Source organism: Peromyscus maniculatus, chromosome 1, assembly GCF_049852395.1.
Source record: "Peromyscus maniculatus bairdii isolate BWxNUB_F1_BW_parent chromosome 1, HU_Pman_BW_mat_3.1, whole genome shotgun sequence".
In the NCBI taxonomy this organism is placed as follows: domain Eukaryota; kingdom Metazoa; phylum Chordata; class Mammalia; order Rodentia; family Cricetidae; genus Peromyscus; species Peromyscus maniculatus.
In genome coordinates, this window is record NC_134852.1 from 53,265,077 (window position 1) to 53,279,772 (window position 14,696).

At 57.7% G+C, this 14,696-nt stretch overlaps 1 protein-coding gene across 14 annotated transcripts; it reads right to left on the reverse strand.

Annotated features, from left to right (window-relative positions):
• Positions 1-126: 126 nt before the first annotated feature.
• On the reverse strand, positions 127-14,042 carry Dpf1 (double PHD fingers 1). 14 transcript variants are annotated; one of them, XM_016000564.3, is made up of 12 exons: positions 13,888-14,040; positions 8,343-8,503; positions 8,162-8,269; positions 6,496-6,623; positions 6,210-6,299; positions 4,986-5,064; positions 4,667-4,798; positions 3,695-3,745; positions 3,482-3,601; positions 2,116-2,228; positions 1,416-1,527; positions 127-1,266 (listed from the first exon to the last, which is right to left on the reverse strand). In XM_016000564.3, exons 1-12 carry the CDS (start codon positions 14,028-14,030, stop codon positions 1,196-1,198), a joined length of 1,308 nt encoding a protein of 435 aa, XP_015856050.2. In that variant the 5' UTR covers positions 14,031-14,040; the 3' UTR covers positions 127-1,195. The 14 variants fall into 14 exon arrangements, with proteins under 14 accessions (XP_015856050.2, XP_006982064.2, XP_015856047.2 ...); XM_006982002.4 differs by having other exon boundaries at positions 1,416-1,497; positions 13,888-14,039; XM_016000561.3 differs by lacking the exon at positions 13,888-14,040 and adding an exon at positions 9,866-10,154.
• Between the last annotated feature and the right edge of the window lie 654 nt (positions 14,043-14,696).

Sequence of the window (14,696 nt, forward strand, 5' to 3'; positions counted from 1 at the left end):
AAGCCAGAGGGAGGCAGGGTGTAGGGGCAAGGAGGTGGGGGCCGAGCACAGCGGTTTCTGCCCCAGTGAGGCCCCTTGGCTCCCCATCTTGGTGACACCCGAAGGAGGTTAGAGAAGGAGGCAGTCATGGGTAGAGGGGTCAGGCCCAGTTTAATACACAGAACAAGTTAATTCACAGCAGAGGCAGGCAATAAAGGAGACTCGGTGGCAGGGGGGCACTCCTGGGCTGGGGGTAGACCCCCCAGACCCCCCACCTCCCCCACCTGCAGTCTCAATTTCCCTTTTTAGAACCCGAACAACAAACACACACAACCACAAGAAACAACCACACCCCCTCGCCACCCCCAAAATGGCTAGCGAGGTGGGGCAGGAGGCAGCCCGGCCTGGCCGGGCAGGGAAGGGGCTAAGAAGAGAGGGGGGAAACGAGTCCATTGCAATCTGTGCTTCTCACTGCAGCGGCGGCGGCCGCCCGCCCGCCTGCCCCGCCCCGCCCCGCCCCGCCGGCCTCCCCGAGCTGCACGCCCAGGGCCTGGCGGGCACCAGCGGGCGGGAGCAGGGGGCACTATCAAGGAGGGCAGGAAGGTTTCAGAACCACGGTTCACATCATGCAGTCTCCACGGTGGGTACTGGGAGAGGGCAGTGGGTGGGCACTGGGCCCCCCTGGCCTGGGTGTGAGGAAGGAATGGGACCCACCTCGGATGGGGAGTTGAGACAATTGCAACTCCAGAAACGGGGTGGGGAGGTGCCAGTCAGGAAACTGGTAAAGTCGGTACCCAGCAGACACTCAGCTGTGCCCCGCCACCCAGCCAGGCTTTATAGGACTCTTTGTATATATTAATTTCTTTTTTTTTTCTTTTTTTTACTTTTTGTCTTTTTCTTTAGAAAAAGGCTCTTTCCGTGCCCCCAGCTGGCATCCACTACCCCCCTATGCCCGCCCAGAGGCGGGGTATGGCTTTGAGGGGAGCAGAAGCCCCTGGTGCCCATTTACCAAGGGATGGAGAGGGGGGCAGGGGGAGCCCTACTGGACCCGCCCGCCCGCCCACGGGGTAACATTCCACTTGCGGAGGGAGACCGCCTTGGCCCCTCGGGCTTCACCCTCTCCCTCCCACTGGGGACGCCGAGTGGGAAGAGCCAGGAGCTCCTGCAGCCAGGAAAGTTAGCACCACCCAAAGGTCCCGGGGAAGCGGAGCCAGGCCTAAGTGAGGGTGATGTAGGCAGAGGCCTTTTCCTTCAAGTGCCGCAGGCAGAGGTGGCAACTCCAGCTCCCTGTGGGGGAAGCCACGAGACAGAATTAGACTCCAGCCGAAGAAGGGCGCCCCCACCTGCCCCCACCCAGAGCACATGGTCTCTGCCGCCCGCCAGGAAGACAGCGTTCCAACCCGCCCACCCCAGGCGGCGCCCACCTCTTCCCTCACCTTCCGGGGGCTCCGCCATGGGAGGGCTCAGGCAGTACATGTGGTAACCTCGGTCGCAGTCATCACAGAACAGCAACTGGTCCTGGGGGGTGAGACCCGCCCAGCTGGCACCCTGGAGGCATGGGCACCAGAGACCGGGGTGGGGGGCTGGGGCAGGGGCTAGGTCCCAGGGGCCCTTCCGAGAGAGCTGGCTCGGCAGGCTGTGCCATGGAGCCCACTGGCCTCGCCTGTCACTCACAGAGTGTCCTCCGGACTCGGTAACTACGGAGTACTAAGTGATGCTCAGCCGGTCCGACACCAACTCGGGAGCAATGAGTACAGGTTCAAATCCCGTCCCACCGACTTTCTCGGCTGGGTGACCTCAGGTATCATTCTCCCTCCCTGAGCTCAGCCTCTTCCATGTGTAGTGGGAACAAGAGCACCAGCCCCAAGGGAGGTCAGGAGGTGTCAGAGGAGGAGGGATTTAAAGGACACTGGTGACAGCAGGCCTGCACACTCCTGCTGGCCACCCAGGGCTTACGGGCAAGGAAGGCTTGAGACTTCGTGGGCAAAAGCAGCAGAGCCGGGCTGGAAGGGCAGCGGAGATGTGCCCAGGAGGGGGGGACAGCGGAGATGTGCCCAGGAGGGGGGACAGGAGGGGGGACAGGAGGGGGACAGGAGGAGGGACGGGAGGGGGACAGGAGGGGGGACAGGCACTCACGTCATTCTCTGACGTGCCACACAGGCTGCAGGACTTGCACTCGATGCACTGCCAGCGGTAGGTCCGCACAGCCGCCGTCATGTTCACCGTGAACTGTAAACATGAGGGGTGTCCTGGGGACCAAGGGGCAGCGATGCAGTTAGCGAGTCATGGCACCCCTGGGGAAGTCATGGCTCCACCCCCACCCCTGACTCAGAGGTCAAGATGAGCTTTGTGGTGGGACCCTACCCCCAGATGGACATCCGGAAGCTGGACTGCCGGCAAGCAGCTGTGTGTTGGCCACCACAGTCTCCTACTCAGCCACCATGACAACCACACTCTGCTCCCCAGAATACCATGGCAACCGCATTCCATTACCCGCAGTGCTGTGGCAACCACGTTCTACCACCCACAACACTGTGGCAAGCACAGTCTGTTAAGCACCGCACTAGGCGGCCACATTCCAATACCCACAGCGGAGCGGCCAGCCCTCGTGTTAACCCCAGCAACGTGGCAGCCGCCTTCTCCCAGCCAGGGTGCTATAGCAACCGCTTCCACAACACGGTCCCCACACCTCGCTTCCGTGAAACCACAGGCCATGCCACACCAGGCACCAGCAGACGAGCTGCCACGACGACGACTCCCGCGGTGTCTGTCTGTTTGGCTGTTTGTCCCACACCAGCACAGACACACCTGTGCACGGCACACAGCACTGCCACTGTCCACAGAGCCTGACAGACGACACCTCTCACGCTGTTTAACAGCCACTGCCTACGACACCCAATAGTTACAGCTTCGTCCCACAGAGCCAGACACGGCAGCCCACACAGCCGAACAGCCATAGCCACTGCCCACAGCGCCCAACGCCAGTGGCCACAGCACCTGGTACCCACCCACGGCATCTCACAGCCCCAGCCCACCATGCCATAACATCCACATTCCATTGTATTAAGCTGCCGAGACAACCCATACTGTAACAACCACAACCCATTACCCACGCTGCTGAAGCGACCAGTCTTACTACCCGTGAGGCCTCCAGAAAAACCACATTATATTAACCACAGTTCTGTCCGGTTATCCACAGCACCCAGGTGGTGCAATTCATTACTTCCATACCTCAGTTCCCTACCCACAATGCCTCTGTAGCTTCTCTCCATTCTCCATGCCAGGAAAGCACAAAGCCATGGCACCTCATACTGTTCCTACGGTGAGCCTGCTCAGCTTCCCACAGTCCTCAGCAGCAGGGGCAGCCCCCAGGCTCTGCTAAACCACTGTGCCCTGGACGGGCTGGATACAGTCTTCACTCCCTCGCCTCCCATTCCCCAAATCCAGACTGGGGGGTGTCCCCTCCCCACACCTTACAGTAAACTGTGGTGAGGTTGCCCACCTGATCGCCCACAATCTGCACAGGAGATGAGGTCCTCAGGACACCCAGTCTTCTTGGAGCCCCCCAGGCAAAAGTCACAGTAGCCATTGGGGATGACGGTGCCGTCTGGCGCTTTCTTGGCTGAAAGACAGCAGGCAGCGGTGGGCACAGGACAGGTGGGGCACCCCAGTCAAAGACTGCTGCAGAAGTCGGGGTGGGGGGAGGTGTCCCTACCTGTGTGTTTCCTCTGTGCCTCGGGGACCCAGGCCAATTCTTTGTAAAACTCTGGGGGTGGGGGGACAGAAAGGGGCTCTTACCACAGGCAAGGTCCCATCTGTCCCCAGCCCCAGCCCCAGGGGTGGACCCTTGGCCCAGGCACTGGGAAGTAGCAAAAAAAAGCTGGGGGAGGGGAAACTAAGCCTCACCAAAATTCTTGTCTTGGGATAACTAAATGTTCTCTTTATTTGGGTACGAGTGTGGGAAATAGGTACAACCTTAGCGAAAGCCCAAGACTGCCTCCCCATCATGTGTGTGCACCCCCAAGTTAGGTTGCCGAGGTCAACAGTTAGCAGGCAGTTCTGAGAGACCTGTATGGAAACCTATTCGGGAAGACACTTTCAGAGCACAGGAGGTTCTGGGCCTGGCTTGAGGCTGCTGAGCTCATTCTGAGGGACAGGTGAGAGACAGGTCCCTTCCCCCATGGCTCAGCTGTCACGGCATGGAACGGGTGTGGGTGGGTGTCTAGGACCCTGGGGGCCACTGGCCTTGCCCTTGGACCCTAGATAGCAGAGAAGGGAACAAGGGAGGCCCAGAGAGGGAAGGGGAGTCATCTATCAACCCCCCCTCCAAGCTCTAATTGAAACAATAAATCAGACCCAGAAATATTATGCCCGGGAAGGGAGTGAGGGAGAGAGAGAAGGAGAGAGGAGAGAGGAAGGGGAGGGAGGGGGAGAGAGAGAGAAAGAGAGAGAGAGAGAGAGAGAGAGAGAGAGAGAGAGAGAGAGAGAGAGGAAGGAGATGGTTGGTTGTCATGGCAACCCCAGAGCCAGCATCCCTATGGTCGGTGGGGGAGGGAACCGTTAAGCTGGAGATTTTCCAGAAATGTCTAATGTGCCCCCACCTCCCCTTCCCCAGCCACTGCCAGGCTCCATTGCCCCCACCCCACCGCTGGACATCTCACCCACCAGCCCTGACCCTCCAACTCACGTTTATGGTTGTTTTTCCGGTGGAAAGGCAGGGCGTGGCGCTCGGCGTGCTCCTCTCCCTCCTCCTCAGCCAGGTGGGTGTGGGTGTAGTGGTAGCTGAGCCCTGGACGGTTTTTATACCTCTTCCCACAGACTGGAGGAGGAGTGAGTGGGTAGCTGTCAGACTCTAGGGCCACCTCCTCCACCCTGGCCTCCCGGATCACACCATCCCCTCTCTCAAAGAGCACCCCCTTCTCCCAGGACCCAGGACCAGAACAAGGGCCATAATGTTGAGGTCACTGGGTCCCACACTCCCTCTCTTTCCCTTCTGCAGAACTCACTATCACAGACGTACGGCTTGTCTCGGTCCTCCAGGGAAGCGGTGTCCTGGCGTTTCCTAAGACCTCCAATGCCATATGCCTGCGGGGAGGAGGGTTGGGAGTAAGGAGCCCAGAAAACCAGAGAAAAGCTCATCATTCTTGGGGTTTCTGCGTTTGTTTGTTGTTGCTGTTGTTTGAGACAGGGTCTCACTATGGAGCCCTGGCTGGCCTGGCACTCACTATGTAGGAGAGGCTGGCCGAGCACCGAGCCTCCTGCCTCTGGGTTATGGGTACATGCTACCTACCATGCTTTCACTAGGCTTCTTCATTTAGACTTGAAAGTCAAACTGAAACAAACCTTTAATTTTTCTTTTCAGTACTGGGGGTGTGGCTCAGTGACAGAGCAGGTATCATGTGACTATCAGACTCTGGGTTCCGTCCCAGCACTGAACAACAGCAATTAAATCTCCACGTGAAGCTGGGCAAACTCTCTAGCTATGAGCCTTCGAACGTCTCTCAGTACAACTTTGAAGACAAGTCTTTTCGCTGTTGCTGTTTGGAGACGAGGTCTCGGCAGCCCTGGCTGTCCTGGAACTCACTGCGCAGACCAGGCTGGCCTCAGAGATCCTCTTGCCTGGGCCTCTCTAGTGCTGAGAGAAAAGGTGTGTTCTAACACTTCTTCATTGCTTTGTTTGTTTTTGTTTGTTTTGTTTGAGACAGGGTTTCTCTGGGTAGCCCTGGCTATCCTGGAACTCTCTCTCTCTGTAGATCAGGCTGGCCTCGAACTCAGAGATCTGCCTGCTTCTGCCTCCTGAGGGCTGGAGTTAAGGGCATCTGGCAGAAGGTTTTTGCTTGTTTGTTTTGTGTGTGTATAGGTGTTGTGTGGGTGGTTGGTTTGGTTTAGGATTTTTTTTTTTTTTTTTTTTTATGTTTTTGCACAGGGTCTCTTTATGTAGTTCAGAATAGTCTGGAACTCACTTGTCTCAGAATAGTCTGGAACTCACTTATCTCAAACTTGAGGCAATTCTCCTGCCTCAGCCTCCCAGGTGTGGACCACCACACCCAGCTCTGCAGACAGTTCTGATCCACAGCACAAGCTCCAATTTTTTTTTTTTTTTTTTTTTGCAAATGTTTATAATATCCACTGAGTCTTGATTTTCTCATCCATAAAAATGGGTATAAAACCCGCTACTCCTACATACAGCTCTGGGGAGGAGGTGGTGGGGAGAAGCTTCCGGAAGATACCTTTCCTTTGGCCCTGTTCTTCCTCCTGGGAATGTCTTCCTCCAAGTCTTCTACCTCGAGATCATGCGGAAACTCCAGCAACTGCTGTTTCTGGGCCCAGTAGAAGGGAGATTGGGGGGTCAAGAAGGTGGGGGCACTGATGTGCTGCAGGTGGGGCGGGGGAGCATCAGGGAGCCTTCTACAAGCAGAGGTGTTCCGGGAGATGGAGACGCGGGGCACCCAGAGGCCCTGTGGAGCCGGGTGGAGCCAGGGTGAGAGCGGCCTGCAGCCAGGGCGGGGCTCCTACCTGACAGTCCATGATGGCCTCCTCCTCCTTCAGCTCCACCTTCTTCTCTCCTGTCTCAGCACACAGCAGAGCCTCGAGGACCGGCCCTTCCGGAAGGCCACCCTCCTTCTTCAGGGGTACCTCACAATCTGGGGGCAGTCCACAGGGAAAGTGGTGTCAGCTGAGGAGGCTGTGGTTAGAGGGCCAGGTTGTGGTGGGAGGGAAGAGAACTTGGTCCCGTGGCAGGGACAGGGCTCTCCCACACTCAGCCAACAAAGACATAAGGATTCAACCTCAGGCCCTGGAAAGCGTGCCCAGACCCTGGGGAGACAGAGCCACACCCTCAGCTCTCCTCTCTAAAGAAGACAAGACCAGAATACTGAATATACCCAGAAACCCTCGCAAACAATATGGACCCTCAGAAACACCTGCGTAGTGAAAGGCCAGCCAGAGAAAGTTAGACATTTGAAAGGATACACACAGACATGCATGCGGGACATACAGACAGACAGTCACCACACCAGACCTTTGAATACAGCTGGACACACAGAAAACACACAATTAAGCCCTGGGATACAGAGGAACTCAGAAGGATATGGCAGAGCCACAGATAAACCTGGACCCACACTAATTAGGAAGACACAGGCAGGTCCTATGATACACTGGGACACTCACAGACATCCCCAAGGATTCAAGTGTGCCCACGCACGTACACAGAGAAATACAGGCAGTCCACTTGATAGTCTGTTACACACAGGAAGACACGGCCAGCCAGTACTCCCATTCTCCTGATACAAGTAGACCTTCACACACACACACACACACACACACACACACACACACACACACACACACACAAAGAGAAGAAACCTTTCTTGAACACACTGGGAAATACTAACTCCAGTCTATGAACTATCACACACCTCAACAAACACCTAACACAGAATCAAGCCGGGAGTCTCCTATAGCAACTCCACAACATCAGGACCCCAAGAGGATGCCCTGATGGAACCATATATACCCCTAGAAGAGTTAGATATACCCAGACCCACCACACACACACACACACACACACACACACACCTTCCGACACATACCCTCACTTGCATTCGAATCCACTCAGCAACAGTTGCAATTAGACACTCAACTCTGGTTCTCAACTTTCCCACTGTGACTCTTGACTACAGTCCCTCATGTTGTAGTGACCCCAGCCATAAAATCATTTCATTGCTACTTCATAACTGTCGTTTCGCTACTGTTAGGAATCTTGATGTAAATAGCTGATATACAGGATACCTGATAAAAGGTCGCAACCCACAGGTCGAGAAACATGACTAACTCACCCACCCACACAGATAGCCAGACACCCTCGGGCACCCACAGAAAGAAACACAGCATGGGTGTATCCCAGCTCACCGGGGAGCAGATACAGTCAGACTTGATACATCTAGACAGATAACACGATGTCCTCCCTACACCTGCTCCGCCATGACCCACATAGCAGGTACAGCTGGAAGCCTCAGTAACTCAAAGGAAGTAACTCAAGACATCGAGGGCAGACAGCCTGCTGTGGAGACACTCGGGGAAATAAAGGCTACATTCTGGCTGTGCTGCAGTGGGGCTGAGGACTTGAAAGGGGGCACGGGAGGCGCGGGGGTGGGGGCGGTCGGGGCACAGCTCCACCCACCGATCTTGTACTCGCAGGGCCGCAGCCTGGGGTCCTCCAGGATGTTAAGTCTCCGTTTCTTCCTCCAACAGCGGGCGGGGTAAGTGTAGATCTGTCCCGGGGCCAAACCTGGAGAAGAAAGGCTGTCAGAGTGAGGTCCCGGGACGCAGGCCCCGCCCCGCCCCAGCCTCGCGGCGGGTACCAGGCCCGCGGTGGGTCTTCTCCATCCAGATGTAGCAGTTGTTCTGGGCCACACCGGTCTGCGAGTCGAGGAAGGGCAGGCGCAGGCTGCGCTCGGCGCACAGGCGCGCGTTGTAGCTGCGGCAATGCTCGATGGCCTCCCGGTAGAAGTCCTCGCCGAGGCTGCGGGGGCGGGCGAGCAGCGGGCGGGCGGCTGTCAGCAAGGGCTGGCGCGGGGAGGCCCGGCACCCTCCCCTGGCCGCCCGTTCCGCTGGTCCGCAAAGGGCAGAGCAGCCTGGTCCACCTTCACCTCCCCCTCCTCCCACCCCTCCGGACCCAGGGGCGGGGCAGGGTGCTGGCGGGGAGGCAGCTACCTGGAACTTGATTATGTCTCAGGTTAAGAAGTGTTCGCAGACAATACAGAAACAGACCGAGACACACCGGGACCCATCCACACATGAACGTAGCCAAACGCCCAAAACAAACAAATCGCACATGGTCACACGGGATTCACACAAAGAGAAACATATCCCAATATTCACAAAGGAGAAGCAAACAAATTCTCTCTCTCTCTCTCTCTCTCTCTCTCTCTCTCTCTCTCTCTCTCTCTCTCTCTCTCTCTCTCTCACACACACACACACACACACACACGATCTCTTGCAGAACAGATATTCCAAATCAGAAACAGACCACAGAACTACCTATGCACATCATATATCCAAAGACCACAAGATAAACAAATTATCCACAAAGACCCACAACATGGAAACACACTACACACACACATCGCAACAGTCAGACAGTGTCCAAAGACAGGGACTCCAGAAACAGTTACATATGCGCTTACACATCTATCCAAAGACACTATGTCAAACACACAATGATACAAAGAAATCACAGAGATCTGCACAGGTACACATACACGCATTCACACCCGGGCAAAACAGAAACCCAAATTTAAAACACATTCCCAAACACAGCTACACGCCTTGGAAACAGAGGGACAGTCAGGTCTGCCCATGTCATCCGCACCTCCCTATCCAAAGCCCGGAGCTTCACCAGACATGTGCACACACTCAGAGACCCAAATAGTCACGGAGGTAGTGCAGAATAAAAGAAATCACACACATACCCACACATTCAGCCGGAAAACAAAAAAGCAATACACAAGTCGCACAACACACTCCACACCCCAAGACAAAGGTAGCGTGGATTGGACTCGAGTGTACTCGGGCCCCAGCTTCCCTAAGCCATTGCCCCTCTTTCAAACCCCGGCATCCCCGGGAGGGGACACGACTCCCTTCCCCTAAAAAGCCTGGGAGACCCCTCCCCCACGTCCTCCACCGGTCCAGGAGCAACGCGTCGGACATCATTCTTGCCAGACACCCACAGTCACACACGCTCGCACCCCCGCACACGGTGACAGCCCCCTGACACCCCAGCGGCCCCACCCCCAGCGGCCACACACACACACATACACACACGCGCGCGCGCGGCCGCGCAGACCCGCCCGCGCCAACTCCCCCGCCTCGCGCCCGCCCGCACCACCTCAGGGGGCCGGGGATGACCGTGGCCATCTTGCTCCCCGGGTCCTGCCCCCAGCAGGTCCCTGCCGGGTCGGTCCTCCCAGCGGTCGGGCGGGCGCTGAGGCCGCCCATCCATTCATTCCCGGGGGGCGGGAGCACGCGGATCTCAGCCAATCAGGACGGTGGGGCGGGCCGACCAGGCCATGCCGGGAGTGGTAGTCCCCGGCGGGTCCTCAGACCCAGGGGGATGGAGGATCACGCAGACCTTCACACACGCTCACTCACACGCACTCCCCAGTCCCACGTGCACAGACGCATGCACGCACACACGCGCACATGGCAGCTTACACACACTCACACTACACTCGCAGGCTCCCACACACCCCACTCACATACCTTCACTCACGCCCAGCCACAGGCGCGCACCTCGCAGGTACCCACCCAGCGGAGTCACCCGCATGCCGGCGTAGACGCCACCTCTCCCCCAAGCCCCTCCAAACTCCAGAGAACCCATCGTGTCCCAGGGCTGACTCTCGCGGGCACCCCGGTCCACTCCTCCGCAGGACTGCCGGATTGGGCTCCAATCCTCGCTGACAGGACCTCGGGCGCATGACTTAACCTTTCTGGGCCTGTTTCCTCCTTTAGGAAATGGTTATAAAGCCTCATCGGACTGAAGGTTAGATGGGTAACAGGTAAGAGGCTGTTTTAGTGACAGAATCTTGCTGCTCAGCCCAAGCTGGCCTCACACTCCTGCCTCTGCCTCCCAAAGGTGTGTGACTCCACACCAGCTGCTATCAAGTTTTCAAAGCAAGGCTTGGGTTCAGTTCTGGTAAAAGAAAGTATTTGAGAGCCCATGGGTTCGATCGTGGTCCCAGATGAAGAAATAGTACCTGGCAGGTACTAATAAATTCATTTATTCCACAGAGAAGATATCTACAAGGAGGATCTGATTTGTACCAGGGCATTAAGTGATAGAAAAATAATGTCTGCCCTAGTAGGTGTTCAACAACTAGATGCTGAGTGATACTTACTGCCCACCAAGTGCTAAACTAGGACTCTCCTTATTTTCCAGACAAGGACTTTGAGATCCTGAGGAGAAACCTTACCTGCTCTCTGGCCCTGACGGCTGTGTGGAGGCAATGTCCAAAGACCCATTCACCTAGTCATCCATCCCCACGGGAGCCTTGTCTCCTCTCCTACCCCAACAGAGCCCCAGAGAATGAGCTGATTACTGAGACACACACACACACACACACACACACACACACACACACACACACACACACACAGGCAGCCCCACCCTCTGGGGAATAACAGCATTCTGATTTGAGTGGCTGCATAAATTAGCATATCAAGTGTTAAGACAAATACACCCTTGTCCACCAGGGGGTGGTCCACCCCTCCCTATACGCCTCAAGATTTCCTGAACTACACATACCTCTAGACTTAGCTCCCTCCCACAAATGTCCCATCCACCCACCTAAGCCATCCAAGGCCTTGACCCATCCCAGCATAGGTAGAGCGCCTGGTTCACTTCCTGCCCAGAATTAAATAAGGGATGCTGGCACCCCTCACTCAGCCTCCTCTCCAGACCCCAGCGGTGCCCACCCCACCTTGCCATGGAGGGTCCGTCACTTTTCTCTCGCCCCCCACCACACACCAGGTCCCCAGCACACCCTCCCCGGGTTCCACACCTCTGCCTTCGCCCTGCCCTCACACTCCTGCCCCAGGCCAGGCCCTCCCCTGAGTGGAGAAGGTGTCCGGTCACCTCAGAAGTCCGGGCTGTGGCTAGGAACCGGCCTGGCTCCCCACCCCCACCCCCCCTCCCCCCGCCTGTCCACATCAGACTCTTCCTCACACACTCTCCTCAGAACTTGGCCTCCCAGTCCTCCCAGTTGCCCAAACGATACTCCTGTCCCAGAGTCCAGTGCCCTGTGTTATAATAGCAATCACTATCTGTGCTCATAGTAGTAATCAATACTTTGGACCAGGCTTTCTAGTGAGGTCCTGTGGCTCGACACGTGAACCTAGCCTTCAGAGAGCTGAGACTGGAGTTGGAGGGCAGTCTGTGCTAGAGAGTTTTTAAGAGTCTGTCTTGGAAGCAAAGCAAAACAAAACAAACAAAACCCCACAAAACTAAAAAGCCCTGCAGAGCCCCCTAAGATCGTATCTGTAACTAACTCACAACCTCCAGGAGCCTCGCTGCTGCCCCCATGAGGTAACAGGAACAGTTATGCGGCCCAACCCACACTCGGTAACACTGAGGCCCCGAGCAGGAACCGGTGGCCTCAAGCCAAGTGTGAATTCAGGCAGGAAGGACTAAAGCTGGAGCCAAAGGACTCTCCTTCCCAAGGGGATCTGGCTCTAGCCATCGCTGGCCTGGAGCTCACTGTTTAAACCAGGCTGGCAGAGATCCACCAGCGTCTGCCTCATAGTGCTGGGATTAAAGGCGTGTGCCACCACGACCTGTGGCTCTGGCATTCCTTAGGGACGAGTGTGTCCCCACTTCCAGCCCGACAGGCCCTTTGGAAGTTAAGCAGAAGAGCCCATCCCCTCTGACTGCACTCTATTCTCCTGCAGAGTGCACATCCAGCACACTTCCTCCGCTGTCTGCGGACTCACCAACCCAGATTGGAACTCCAGTACACACCGATGTCAGGATGCCCCTCCAAAAGACAGACCTCTGTGTGTGTGACTTAGAGTCAGGGGGAAGCATAATGTTACCATTGCCCTCCCCCTCACACTGACCCAGGCACCAGACGGTCTCCCTTGTAGGCGCTGCCTATAAATCCCTGCCCCCCTAACTCTCATGCCCCCCCCTCCAGAAACCAGAAGCAACTGGGAAGGGTTTTGGTTCAAACAACCCTTCTGTAGGTGGATGGGGGGGGGCGCACGCCCCCTGTCACCCCAACGGCTCCAGGCTCAAGGTCAAGTCTATAAGCGCAGGGGGTGGGGAAAGGGGGAGGTAGCCCCGGCCCCTTTGTGCGGCGCTGCGGGCGCTCGCCCTCCGCCTCCTCCGCCCGGTAGGGAGCGGGGGGTGGGGGGGAGCGGGGGAGGGGAGTGCCGCTCTCCTGCAGGGAGAGAGGGCGGGAGCGGCCACGCTCTTGTCACTCGTAGCCGGCTGTCACCGCCAGGGAAAGGGGGGTGGAGAGACCCGGGGGTCCGTGATCCCGAGGAAGGACAGAGAGGGAGATATAAAAAGGAGAAGGCGGCGTCGGGTGGCAAAGAGCGAGGAGGGACGGGGAGGGGCTAGCCTCCGACCCAGGCGTCCCGGTTCCCAGTCGCCGGGCCCAGCAGGAGGCCAGCGCTCCGAGGAGAGCAGCGACGAGCCGAAAGGGAGGGAATTCCCGGAGAGGGAGGCGCTCCCGGCCCCGGCTCCCTAAGCACCGGTCCTCAGGGGATGGGAGGTGCTCGCGTTAGATGCCTATGGGCGGGGAGAAGGAGGGTTGCCACGGTCCGAGCTGACCGAGACGTCGGGACTTCTAAGTCTTTGGAGACCCCGGAGCAAAGAGAGGAGACAGCAAGGACTTAAACGGGGATGGTCTCGGCTCCCACTCTGCAGCCGCGGGGTTCCGGAAGAAAGACCCGACAAGAGGATGGTGCTTTTAATGAGGGGAATAGGTGGAGAGATGCGTGAGGATCCCGGTCCGCACTTAGAGGTTGGTACCTCCCACCCGCCCAGGGCAGTCGTGCACCTCCCCACCCCGCAAGACGCCGAGGAGCAGAGATGGAGTAGGCGAGCGAAGCCCCTACCCCCACTCTGGGTGGGGACACGGCCTCCGCCACCCCCTAGCCCGCGCCACATTCCTTCACTGACAGCGACAAAGAAGAGGAGCCCTCGCGACCCAGAAGGGCTCCCGTACCTAACCCCAGGAGGCGACAGGGGGTGGAAGGCTCGCAGGGGAGTGGGGGCGCACAGGGGGTCCCCGAGTACCATCCATGCCATCCACGCGCTGCGTCCCCCACCCCAGCCCCGGGGCGTGCGGGGGGGAGGACCAGCTCCTGAGGGAAGGGGTCCGGACTTGGGGAGGGGACACTCACGACTTGAGCGGGTTCTGAATGGCGGTGGCCATGGCCCGTTCGGCTGGGCCGCCTCCGGCCCGGGGCGCCGCTGCCGCCGCGCGCGGGCCCAGCTCGGCCTGCGCCGCCCGCTCTGTCGCCCAGCGCGCTACGATTTCATTCATTCTTGGGGCTGCGGCGCGAGCGAAGCGGGGCGGGCCGGGGGCGGGGCTCAGCCAATCCCCGCGCCTCCCGGCGCACGACGGGACCTGGAGTCTAGGGGCGCGCAGCGGCGCCCGAGGGCGCCCCTGCAGGGACTACACGTCCCAGGGGCCGTTGGGAGGATGGCGCACCCATTGGTTGCTAGGGATACAGGGCGGGGCGGGCCATCCCTCCAGAGCATCCTTCCTTCCCATTCAGGGGATGCTAGGTTCCCAGCTGGGGCTTTTTCCACTATCTAGTCCTGTACCACCACCACCACCACCACCCCCAAGGGATGTGGATGAGCCATAGGATATGTGGAATATTTTTTTCTGTGCCTGTTTGTCTGAGTAACTCTAACCTGTAAAGCTGTCCTGGAACAGAAGGGTATGTATGAATCAATGTCTTTGTTCATTGACTGAGCGCCTATGGTAAGCCCTCTCCCAGGCTCTGAGAATATTTCAATGATAAAAAGGCAAAGTCACTGCTCTTCTCAAGAAGTTCACATTCTGGTGCTGGAAAGGAAGCTCAGCAGTTAAAAGCTCTTCCTCTTCTTCCAAAGGACCCAGGTTCGGTTCCCAGCACCCCCGCTGGGTTGCCTACAATCACCTGTAACATCACCTTCAGGGGTCTAACATACTCTTCTGGCC

Bases quoted from the DNA above. Each gene is read 5' to 3' on its own strand.
- Dpf1 (XM_016000564.3), bottom strand. From the start codon at position 14,030: ATGAATGAAATCGTAGCGCGCTGGGCGACAGAGCGGGCGGCGCAGGCC. The intron at 4,799-4,985 runs GTGAGTTCTGCA...CTCCTCCTCCAG, and splicing joins CAAGCCGTACGTCTGTGATA to TCTGTGGGAAGAGGTATAAA. The intron at 1,528-2,115 runs GTGAGTGCCTGT...CCATGCCTCCAG, and splicing joins GTGGCACGTCAGAGAATGAC to GGTGCCAGCTGGGCGGGTCT.